This window comes from Myxine glutinosa, chromosome 5 (genome assembly GCF_964187855.1).
Source record: "Myxine glutinosa chromosome 5, kmMyxGlut1.1, whole genome shotgun sequence".
In the NCBI taxonomy this organism is placed as follows: domain Eukaryota; kingdom Metazoa; phylum Chordata; class Myxini; order Myxiniformes; family Myxinidae; genus Myxine; species Myxine glutinosa.
In genome coordinates, this window is record NC_136265.1 from 176,058,429 (window position 1) to 176,070,663 (window position 12,235).

At 43.6% G+C, this 12,235-nt stretch overlaps 1 protein-coding gene across 4 annotated transcripts in view; it reads right to left on the reverse strand.

Annotated features, from left to right (window-relative positions):
* The window catches only part of LOC137428325 (centrosomal protein of 170 kDa), a 118,924-nt gene that overhangs the window by 37,141 nt on the left and 69,548 nt on the right, over positions 1-12,235 (reverse strand). For 2 of the 4 annotated variants that reach the window (XM_078779109.1, XM_078779108.1), the window contains exons 11-14: positions 10,572-10,676; positions 8,454-8,601; positions 4,864-6,825; positions 3,217-3,577 (exon numbers count right to left, since the gene is read on the reverse strand). In XM_078779109.1, coding sequence (XP_078635235.1) covers positions 3,217-3,577; positions 4,864-6,825; positions 8,454-8,601; positions 10,572-10,676 — 2,576 coding nt within the window. The remainder of the gene's footprint in view (positions 1-3,216; positions 3,578-4,863; positions 6,826-8,453; positions 8,602-10,571; positions 10,677-12,235) is intronic. The other 2 variants (XM_078779110.1, XM_078779111.1) reach the window with 1 other exon arrangement.

Here is a 12,235-nt window from a genome sequence, read left to right on the forward strand (position 1 = left end):
GGTCAGAGGTCCCGTTAGGTAAAAAGTCTGTTACTGTTACGAGCCCCGTATTGTCAGAATTTTTTCACACTTAGCCCCTTGCAGGAATTTGATTCCTGTTTTTAAAAAATTGAGTTAATCTTCAATGCACTTCTGCATATACACACATACATACGCATACATATACTTACGCTCACATTCGGGATCTGCCTAGCAGGCACGTAAGACATCGGCCATTATAAAGCACGCAGTGTTAAGTGTGGAAAAGTTCTGAGGAGATTACAGCTGGCTCAATAGCGCAGTGGGCTGTTGACGCGTAATCAATGGAGGTCCGTGGTTCGAGCCCCGTATTGAGTCAGAATTTTTTCACTTGTAGCCCCTCGCAGGAATTTGATTCCTGTTTCTAAAAAAATATATATATATATTTATATATATATATAAATAAAAGCCTGGTGTTGGCTTTGCGGTTAGGGTGCCGGATTGGGATCCTAGGATCCTGGGTTCAAATCCTGGTTGATCGCTAAATTAACACCAGGGAGGTTGACTCAGCCTGTCATCCTTCCGAGGTCGGCAAATTGAGTACCAGTTCACTGGTAATTCCCTGTGTGTCGCAAGAGGCGACTAACAGGGTTGGCGGCAGGAAGGGCATCCGGCCATAACACATTGCTTCAAAAAGGGGACCAAGGTGCCCGAAAAAGGCCAACCCCTGCCTTGCGGGGAATAATGGCCTCTAAAGGTGGTTCATACATATATACACACATACACACATACATACATACATACATATATACATACATATACATATGTGAGAAAATTAAGCACTCAGCCCACGTATCAAACGCGGGATATATGAATATATGTGAAGATTGGAGCAAAAATATGACCTGTAGGTAATAGACATCCAAACAAATAAACGACAGACAGACAGAATAACAGACAAGAACAACCACAATGCCTGCGAATCTTTGATTTCACAAATAATAAATGAATAAAAATGTGTAAACATAGTTCTAAAATCAAATATATTTGAGGTTCAGTTTATAATTTGCTCCAGCAGGGCTGGCAAGATAACTTAGAGGTATCCACACTCACCTTTGGGCTGTATTTCCTGGGTTTGAGTCTCCAACCAGCTATGAATCTCACACTTATGTTTCATATGCAGAGTGATGTCCGAATGTGTGCTCCATCCAATGGAAGGATGTCAAGCCAGACCATCCATCTGCCAGCACTAGTGGATGAAAATTAAAGATCCAACAGTCTTTCGTGAACAGTAGGTGAATTATCCCTTATCAATAACCAAACCCAGAAGGGAGGATTTGCCATTGACAGAAATATGAGTGGGAATTCTACAGATAGAGTAAGTCCCATAGTGTCACAGAAGTCCTATGCAGAAGTGCCATGGTTGGTGAGAGATGTACCAACATCCAGCCAATTTGCATGCCAGTGATAAGTGAAATCAACACACGAGGTCCAGGTCATCCTTGAGAGGACAGAGATGCAGATGGAGTCCTCACTGTTTGTGGGACGGTACAACAGACAAATATGAGGTGGGAGTGGAGGGGAAGTCACAGCCAGACAGCGGTACTCCTGGCGTTTGGGAGGTGTAAGAGCAGTACATGGAGAGTGAGAAATGGAGTTCTCGATGTACAGTGCAACTCCGGCATCAGAACGGGGTTGAAGTCAATCATATAGGAGAAGACAATAGTCAGGGAGAGACACCAAGGAGTCAAGCACGTCCTGTGGGAGGAAAGATTCTGTTAAACAAATGATGCCTGGTTTATTGGCAGTGGCCTTAATTGAGAAATCTATCCAGTTGGAGTGGAGCCCTCAGATGTTTGAGGCCCACACAGTTAGGGACAGTGAAGGAAGAGCTGCTGGCAGGGTGCAGGAATGTAAAAAGGGGCAAGGAGGAGTGTGGGGCTGCAGTGAAGCTGGGGCGGGAAGTGGAGGTTGCGGGACTGGGGGATATGGGGCTGGGGAGAGGGAGGTCGAGAGGTGAAGGGTCGGGGAGCGACTGTGAGGGTGAGGGGAGAGGGAAAACCGTGAGGGTGAGGAGTAGGGGGAGGCCAAGAGGTGGCGGGACGAGGTGGAAGCAGAGATGGGAACGGACGAAGGGAAGCAGATTGGGGGTGGAGGGGTTACACACCATGATGGACGTGAAGGGAAATTTATTTCCATGTGCACACAATTTCTGCAAAATGGATGTCTCAGGATTAACATCGATAGATTTTGTGGCCGAGGTGGTAAAAATGTTTTTGGTTGAAAGAATGGAGGAAAATGGGGTTGTAGGTGCAAGAAGAGGCTGGATAAACAAAGCGTTTAGGAGTGAAGATGTTTTAGGAAATAAGCCTTGTGAAAAAGAAAACAGAGATTTTGATGAGGAAGAAGAATGGATGTGTTGTTCCTGATGGAGTAGTAAGGAGAGCAAGGCATTTTGAAATACATTTTTGAAGCATTTTCTTAATGTTGTTACTTGCTTTTAAAGGAAGAAAAATTTCATTCAGCAAAGATTCAGTTTGGAGATATTGAAAAGGAGAAGGGTCAGGGAGTGAAGGAGTAAATGTGTACGGGAGATTGAGTTCGGTTTATTATTTTGTTATTTTGGGGATTTTTTGGAGTGAAGAAGAGGTTCTTGTTGTTTGTATTTTTTTGGAGCAATGAGAGGAAAACGATTAAGCTGGGAGATCAGAAGTAACAATACCTGGAATAAAAGGAGCAAAAAACGAAGCGCATGCGATCAAAAATGGAGGCAGAAGCAACAGCCCGACTCACCCTGCCCATTATGAGAAGGCCGGTCTTTACCAGCGCCACAGACTTGATGATTCAACACAGTTGGCACAGAAAATTTGATGAAAACACAATCAGAAAAACAGGAACCAAAATAAGACTGTAAAACACAACGTATCTGGTCCGGGAAACTTAGCTTTGATGAACTGGATGGAGGAACTGCCGATCTGACGTTCAAGTGCAGTAAACCCCAAACCGGAGGTGAATGAGCCATTTTTTTCAAATAGGAACAACTATCAGGCCAATCCAAGCATTCAAAATAGTTTTACCACATTGCTAATTGTCCTCAACCTGTTTGTAGTATCCGGTTTTAGATAAAGGTTTAGATAATGTCAAAATAAATAAACGAATCAAAGGTGGGATTAAAAAGAAATGAAAAGCATAGAGGAGATTTCAAAATTGCAACTACAGGAGCAAAATTCAACACAAAGGAACTTCCAATGTCCTTACCTCGCTATCTCCTCACTATGCACTGTCCAGTGCCGAAGGTATTCATCATCACTTTTTGCTGAAGCTTTCGTAGGTCCACCAGCATCAGACCCTGTTGAAATGCGTCGAGTGGGTGTACCGGGTTGGCGTGGAGAACCATGCAAAGGCGGTCTTCCAGTGGGGGTGGCACTGCAGGATGGACGTCCTGGAAGTGACGATGGTGGTGTGGGGATTGGGGGAAGAGGTTGAACACAAGTGGGAGCCAAGGCACCAGATGATCGATAACGGAAGGGGGCCCTGGGGCCACCCCTTGCAAGGCTTGAAGCAACCTCGTCCTCAGAGGTGGATGTGTAATCTGCCAAGCGATGGCGCCAGTGAGAGCCTGAGAATGATGGTGAGGAGCAAAAAGCAATGGGCAAAAAAAGGGGGGAAGCAATATTAAAAGAGAGGTATCGTGAGAAAAACTCAAGCAGAAAAAAATATCTCCAGGGTGCAAATAAGGAGGGAAGAACATGCAAATGGTTAGCACTTATGGAAGTGGAATGGATAAAGTGAGAAACAATGGAGCAAGTGAGGTAAGCAAATATGATCCTTCCTCGAAGTGCGACTCCAGTAATTTTCTCCAATCCTTTTCTATTGCAGGGACACACGTGCCTGTAAAGCTGCACTGCAAACTGTAGACAGTGTGGCCAAAGTCAAATATCATACCATCATTGCACTGAGCAATCAGCTGTCGCAGCTGTTGAAAAAGCTTTCCGTACACTTTTTGCATGGATGTGAGGAGAATGGCTGCGAAATCGCATCTAAATCATTCTTTGAACCTCTCAAAAACACTTTTTTAAAACAAACAAATGTACTTGCTCAAATGGGTAAAATTTATTTGCGATTACAGATTTGGGATTTGAATCACAGGAAATTTCGAATTTCGATTTGAATCACAGGAAAAAGGATAAAACTCTGTTCGTGGAGTATTGAATAATCTATAATATAAAATGAGCCATGTGTCTGAGTTCCACCCATTGGTTGGACAGTTCGTGTGACTCCATCCACAATTTCTATACTACAGCCACAATGGTGGTGCTAACTGCTATGTGAAGTCAAATACATCTTTGGAGCTGTCATATTCACAATCATCATACCGTCCCTATAAGTTTTCCCTTCAGTGTACAACAAAAGTTGTTTCCATTTTTGTTTTCCATCTCGAGGTGCACATTCTGTTGGTCTTTTTGTCCCTCAGGTGTCTTCCGTTGAACATCATGTCCTGCCCATTGCCATATCAGTCTGGTTGGTCTATCTTGGGTCCAGTCTTTCTAATTATATAGGTGTATCTCCACTTGGGTGATTCTGTCGGTAGGTTAGACCAATGACTTTTTAAACCTCCTGCGTATCAAACAAGTCCTGTACTCCTGCACAAATGGAAGTCAAGTGACAGTAGTTAATCAGCAGGAAGCATTACGCTTTACTCATTTGGTCAAACAGGAAAAAAAACCTGAAGAAGCCCACAAAAATCCAACTACATTGAGATCGATATTCAATATTTGAATAATGGAAAAAGGTGCCACAAAAGTCTCTCCCTTTATCATTCACAAATAATAACTATTAGCCCACAGGCCCTGCACGTGACAAAAAAAATAAATTCAGAACATTAATGCAAATTCAAAGGTTTACCTGAAGGGGAGCTGTGTGTCGAGCTACTTGACCGGCTACGGGGCTCTCGAGCATCGCTGCCTGTCCGCCCCCTGGCAAGGCCTAAGGCTCCATGTCCTTTGAGAGGAGGCCCACCTGCCTTTCCAGCTTCAACACCACGAGCTGAAAAGCTACTTCGTGCTGCTGACCTGCCAGAAATGGTTTCTGTGTCACTGCGGGAGGCCGATGGGTTTCGAGGCCGTCGTGGTTGAGATAGAATGTCAATGCGGGACATTGTCTTTGAACGTGCTGCTGCAGTTGATGGGGCTGCCAAGCCTGTTGATGCCGTTTTCTGACCAGTGGAGCTAGTTGTAGAGATGTCTGATGTTACTGATGCTCTGTCCATATCTGCTGATTCATTATCAGAGACATCTCCTAGGCGTGCTCGCCGTAGCATGGATGTCCGTGTGGGCCGAGGCTTGGATGCAGTTGTAGTGGCAGCATTACTACCTACACTCATTACTTTTGAAGGCCCAGAAGCTCGGCGTCCACTGCTCAGCTTTGTTTTCATGAGGTCATCTGTAGATGTTAACCCGGGACTTCGTGAACCATGGTCTCGGGCTTCAGAAGTACCAGATACTTTTCTTCGAGTAGGTTTGTCTTCATCTGTTGTCCAATCTGCAACACCCATTTGGCTTTGCTCAGGTAGGAGGCGGGTTCGCCTATACGTCTCCAACCGTTCACCAGGATCTGAGAACCGAGATTTCCGCAGCTCAACAAGCTTTTCACAGGCGGTGATCGAATTCATGTCTTTTTTCCCTGTCTTGTGAAGAGACCTCTTCCGACTTTCTCCATTTGCTAGACTTACTGTACTCGATGTATCAATGTCTGATTCAGGAGAAACTGAACAGCCTGGGCTGAGAGGCTCAGTTCCACAACCAGGAACACCCAGCTTTGCTTCAAGGGCGGCCATCACAGCCTCAGTGTCACGGAGTAGAAGAGAGGTATCGGCGCTATACTCTGTGCTGGCCGAATTACTACGGCGATGTCCATATGATGTACTCCACTCTTTAGCACTACTTTCACTTGTGTCCTGGACATCTTCAGATGGTTCAGTTTCCAAAGCAAGTGTTTGTCCAAATATCCTTCCTGGTGTTTCATGCATGTAAGCTCCCTCAAACTGTTCACTTGTGAGAACTTCAGTTGCTTTCATGGCAGTCACCTTAGAAGCTCCCATTTCTTGCATGGACCCTTCACCTTCAGTGCTTGGGCCTGAAATATTCGAAGAGCTGATGTGTGGCAGGACATCGATTGAAAACTGACCACTCGGCCGCTCTTTTGTAAAGCTGCCTTGACGCACTAGTGTCCGGCCAGTATGCTTCATTCGCCCTTCTAACTTGCCAGGCAAACTCTCAGATGCGCTCCGTGGTCGCCCAAATGCCTCTTCTTCAAGTGAAGCCTTCACTGCCATAAGTCCAGGTAGTGCCTTCAAAGGCTTTGCAACTTCAGTGTGTTTTCTATCAATGGAAAATGCATCTTGTTTTAACACCTTGCCTTCTTCTAGTGCTGTGACATTTGATGTCGCTGAATGAACTTTTTTTGATTCACTGTATCCGGCAGTGACATCAACAGTGCTAAGTGGTGGAGATCTTCTGTTTGTCTCCCCTGACCGTTGGTCTTTTCCTTTCGTGCAAATAGATGGGGAAAGATTGTCTGACTCTATAGGTCGTATGTTTATCTCCCAAGACTCCCAGCCGCCTGTGGATGGCATGGTTGGCGAGTCTGACTTTTTTATTTCGTCATTGCATTCACCTAACCTGCTTGGACCTATGCTCGTGTTAGAAAAGGTATTGGTGCTGCTCATTGTAACACCATCACCACCCAGTCTCTCAGCTGAAACTGGAATTGTTGGTAGTGCTCGGCGTTTCCTGTCCATGTGCACAGCTGACAATTGTGCTTCAATCAGTGCACCTGAAATTGCAAATGCTGATTCACCAACACCATCTACATGTGAGAAAAGAAAGCAACTTATAGATCACAACAAAGTCAAGGAACGATTCTTAACAATGTAATTTTATCCCAGTACAGTTTCCATTGAGACGAAAATGCTGGAGGATTGGTCTGTTTAGGATTCCCATCTGAGGGCATAGCTCAGGCTGCAGGGAGATCCCAAGTTCAAATCACACATACCAGAGGTTAGTAACCAATGGTACGCATGCAAAAGACGGCACGTGGGCAGATTTTACATTGAATGCAGGCAGTTTGTCCGATCCACAAGACATTTTTAAATGCACTTCAGTTTTTTCCATCCGTTTACCAGCATACCATGTGTTGAATTTACAAAAGTATTTTCTTTAACATATTACAGCTGGGCTCATTGTTTTGTCAAGACAGACTTGCATGCATCAAGCGGTACACCTTTAATCAAATGCTTATGCATACAATGCAACACACTCAGTTATTGATGCGCTTCTTCGTCAAGTTCTTAGTTAATACGATTGTGCGCTGCATAGTAGTTTCCAGAAGCAAAGAAAATAATACAATGCAAACATTTTCTGGTATGAGCGAGTGTCAAAGCCAATGTTGTTTTCTGGCAAACGTAATCTCTAGTTTGAAAGAACAAAATACAGCCCAGCAAACCACTGCCTCAAAAAGTTGCCGCCCACTGCCGGTTACCAAGTTGGTTCGCCCATTGTCTGCCAATGCGTTTAATTCATGGAAAGGTGCACTCATGTCGCCCAATGTCCTTACAAGTTATTTTGTAAAAGCTTCTCAAATTTTTTTTTTTAAATTAAAAAAAAACTGTCAAGATGTGTTGCAACAGCATGGCTAACTTATTTGCAAACAACCAAACTGGCAACAAAAATGGATAAACCAACGTGTGGACATTGGAAACTATTTTACAGCATTCCAAGCAAGTTTTATGATTCCGAGGCTGGCTCTTCTGGATCCCTGAATTGCACAGTTGTCTCAAGAAAACTTTAAATCAAAACATTCAAGGTGAAAATCAAAGTGCCAGCAATGGAGCAGAGATGAACAGGAAAGGGCAACAGACAAAAAGCAAAAGAACAAAACATTCAGAGCTAGAATAAAATATAGTTAAGCATATTGATAATATTGAAATCAATGGTTGATCAACTTAACTTACTTTTACGTCATTATTTGTCGGATACTTACATATTAACAAACAAATACCAAGTATATAAATGATGGTGGTGGTGGCGGTGGTTTGCATGCAGCCTGCGGCTGCTTGGCAGCATCGTTTTCTGGGGGCACAGCTGGGCCGCTGATGCAATTCCCCACATTACCAGTCAAATGGTACTCATTTTGTCTACCTCAGAAAAATGAAAGGCTGAGTCAACCCACCTGGTGTTATTTCAACGGCTCAACAGGGGCTCAAACTCAGGACCCTAAGATCTCAAGCCAGCCACCTTAACCATTAAGCCAACACCAGACCTGGATATAAATGATGAAGATTGGAAAGAATAAAGGAGTAGTATATGTTGAGGTTAGAAAGGCTGCATACACTTGTAAGCAAATTCTCAATAACATTGGACAAAAGTCAGCAAATACGCTGGGTGAAGAGTCTGCACAAAGAAATTTTTGAATGGCAATCTGAGTTGTGGCACCACCTGCAGTGGAGGATGTCATTGAAGAATCGTGCATGGTCTCCACACTTGGCGGGAAGCTTGGAGATACCTCGTTTGGTGTAGTCGCAAGGCTGGCCCACTGCGAGCGATATCGGGATGAACCACTGCTTGCGGATTCCGACGTCACTCGCTGCAAGTGATAATAACAGTGTCACTCAGAATAAATTCCAATGCAGAAAAACTCCACAAAAGTAAACGTACAAGTTCGATTACTTGCCTTTACTTGATTCAACAAATGAATTTCCAAACATCAATGGATAGATTCAAAACTTTCCTACTCAAGACGGGATTAAGCTTTTACAACACACCAATAGGTAAAAAAGATCTCACACATTAAAGGAATAAACGAAACCAAGAAGAATATGTGTTTATATGTGTCCAAGCGGTTTTGTTTAGAGTGCATTGCCTTTGTAATCAGCAAATATGACCTCGCAATCAAGTTATTCAAAAGAAAGTGCAGAAATTTAATAATATTGGCATCTTTGGAAAAGGCAATTTTTTTAGTTCCTATATGGAAACATTATCAAAGCAGGACATCAAGAGGGCTATTTTTTTTGTGTATACTGAATCGAGGTTCGTGAAAGAGCTGACATTTACTTCACAAACAAATCAACCAGACAAACAAAATATATAAAAAGAGGGAGCGGAAGACAAGAGAAAGGGAAGCACACAAACACTTGAGAGCACACAACATTTAAGAGCAGGGAGATGTGTGGGAGGGAGAGGGCTTTGGGGGAGGAGGCGTTGGAAGGGGGGGGGGGGGGGGGGTGGGAGAAGTATAAAACACAAGAACACCAAGGACTTCCAGGACAGAAGTTGGTATTTCAAAAAAGTGGAATTGGGGTGAAATTAGCGGGGATAGAAAAGATCAAGGTTTTGGATGGGGGAAGATAAGAGATGGTGGTGAACAGCTGTTTTAAAGACCTGGAGGGTGGAGTGGGATTGAAGAGAGTGAGGGAGTTTGTTCCAGAGGCGGGAGAAAAGAGGAATGAAGGAGTGAAGGTGAGCAGAGAGTCTTGATTTTGGCAGTTTAACCATAAGAGGGTTGCAGCCAGATCTTGTGCGACCTGTAGGAATATTTGCGGGACAGAGCCCAGAGAGAGCTGGGGGGGGGGGGGGGCAAGGCCAGAGAGGAGTCGGTAGAAGACGGAAAGACCACCAAACTGCCTGCGGTGAGTGAGTGAGAGGCCCTTGGAGTTAGCTTCATCGCAGGAGATTCCAATGATTCTGAATGCTTTGGTTTCAACAGCGTGAAGACGAGCTAGGTGTGAGGCAGGAGCACCAGCCCAGAGGGGAGAGCAGTATTCCATTGAGCTGTGGATGAAAGCCTTGTATGTGGTGAGGAGCTCAGGTGTGCCAAGGAAGGACTTCGCACGACGTAGGATGCCCAGTCGGCGACTGGCTTTGGAGGCCAGATTTGAAATGTGGTTTTCCCAGGAAAGATCATGGCAGATAGTGAGACCCAAAAGCTTGAGTGACAGAACTTCTTGGAGAGGATTATTCAGAAAGTGGATGGGAGGGTTGTCCAGTCGGTCTTTTCGGAGAGACATCGTAAGAGTGTGATATTTGTCAGGATTGAAAGACATGTTCCACTTGTTTGCCCAGTCTGTGATTTTGTCCAGGTCTGCAGAGAGTGAGGAGGCTGCAGACTGCATGATGTCATGATGTCAGTGCATGGGATATTTTAAAGTGCTAGCTGGTGTTTCTCGTTATTATATGGGTGAGATATGCCATCGGGATGCTGAGCTTTTGGGGCGCTTTGCTGCTTTGCTGGGCTTTTCCAGAATTTTCTGGCAATAGTTATTTGGAAATCACACAGCGGTCAATAACAATTGAAGAGAAATAAAGCAAATTTTATTCCTTTGACTGCAAATCGGACAAGTCATCTGACTTATTTGGTGTTGTTATAATAGCATCAGAATTCTGAAAGACTTATCACATGCAGTTTCCCTGCAGATCATGTTGAGGCTGGGGAAGAAATTTATAAAATAATAACGATGATAACGTGCTCCTTCCAAAGCACATTATACATGGCACCACCACTCCAAGAAGCCACATTCACACAAGCTATGAGGATCTAGGGGTAGTGCCACAATGTACCTGCTTAGTGACATGGCCAACCTGTGTGACAGGGTATATCAGCATAGATCCTCCAAGACCACTATGCCAGTGCAGACCATCTTTAAGTTCCATAAAGACAGAAGCCTGACCACGGCAGGAAAAAAAAAACATTCAATCTATTGTTTAACAACTAATAACTGAAACAAAATCAAATTTTGAAAAACCTGTTACTTGTCGTTTATCAGTACATATTTCAGATTCACACTCAATATCTAGCAAAGCATCAGAGCTTTGCTAATGCTCAGACAAAACTCCTAACCTTAATTATATATTTTACCCGATATGGGAAGATATCAGGAAAAGCGTATACGAAGACAGTTCAAGGTTTACATTGTACATTAAAGAGTCCATAGGTAAAATAATAGTTCAATACTGATTTTTTTTTTTTTTTTACAATATTGTCCACCCCAAAGAAAGTTATGCAGCAAGTAACATTAATGCGGGGGAAAGCAATTTGGGTAAAACCAGGTGATGAGTGTTGTGGAAAAAGCACATTAAGTTCCTGTTGAAAGAGAACCAAAAGAACAGCTGAAATCCACAGATGACTGGCTGCCCACTCTAATGATAGAAAGATAGAAAATCCTGACTATAGTTCACAGACCGGTGTTTGTTTGTTTGCACGACTCTATGTACACGACTGTACATAGAGTCGTGGCCAAAACTATTGGCACCCTTGCACTTTTTTCAAATAATGCACCATTTCTTCCAGAAAATTGTTGAAATGAAAAAATATTTTGGTATTCACAGATGTATTTCTTTGGTTCGCAGTAGAACAAAACAAAAAAATTATTAAATCTTAGCTTATTCCACACGTAAATCCTAAAATGGCCCGGACAATATTATTGGCATCTTTTTGAAGTTGTTAGATTCCAAGCAGGTGATTCTCCTTTACTTTGGAATTGAACTCACCTATGGTGAGTTGCAGGTGCCTGCAATATAAAAATCACTCATTCACCCAGTTTGAGTGCATAAAAGGAGTCATTCTGCTGTTTTGTATCACTGTGTGTACCACAATGAGCATGGAGAAAAGAAAGAAAACCAGAGAATTGTCTGAGGAGGTCGGACACAATATTGTAGCAAAGCATGGACAATCTCAAGGCTACAAGTCCATCTCCAGAGACCTTGATGTTCCTGTGTCCACCGTACGCAATGTTATCAGGAAGTTTAAGGCCCATGGCACTGTAGCCAACTTCGCTGGATGTGGCCGCAGGAGAAAACTTGATCGATGACTGCAGCGAAGGATTTGTTTGAATGGTGGAGAAAGCACCACAATCAACTGCCAAACAGATTCAAGCTGACCTTCAGACACAAGGTACGACAGTTTCAACTCGCACCATCAGTCACCAACTCAATGAAAGGGGGTTCTGTGGTAGGAGCCCACTGCTGAGAGACATAACAAAGCCCAACTGGAGTTTGCCAAAACCAAAATCCTTCTGGGAGAATGTGCTGTGGACAGATGAGACCAAATTAGAGCTTCCTGGTAAAGCACATCATCTCTATATTTACAGAAAACTAAATGAAGCATTCAAAGAAAGGAACACCTTCCCTACAGTCAAACATGGAGGAGGTTCAGTGATGTTTTAGAGTTGCTGTGCTGGCTCTGGCACTGGGTGCCTTGAATGTGTGCATGGTATCATGAAATC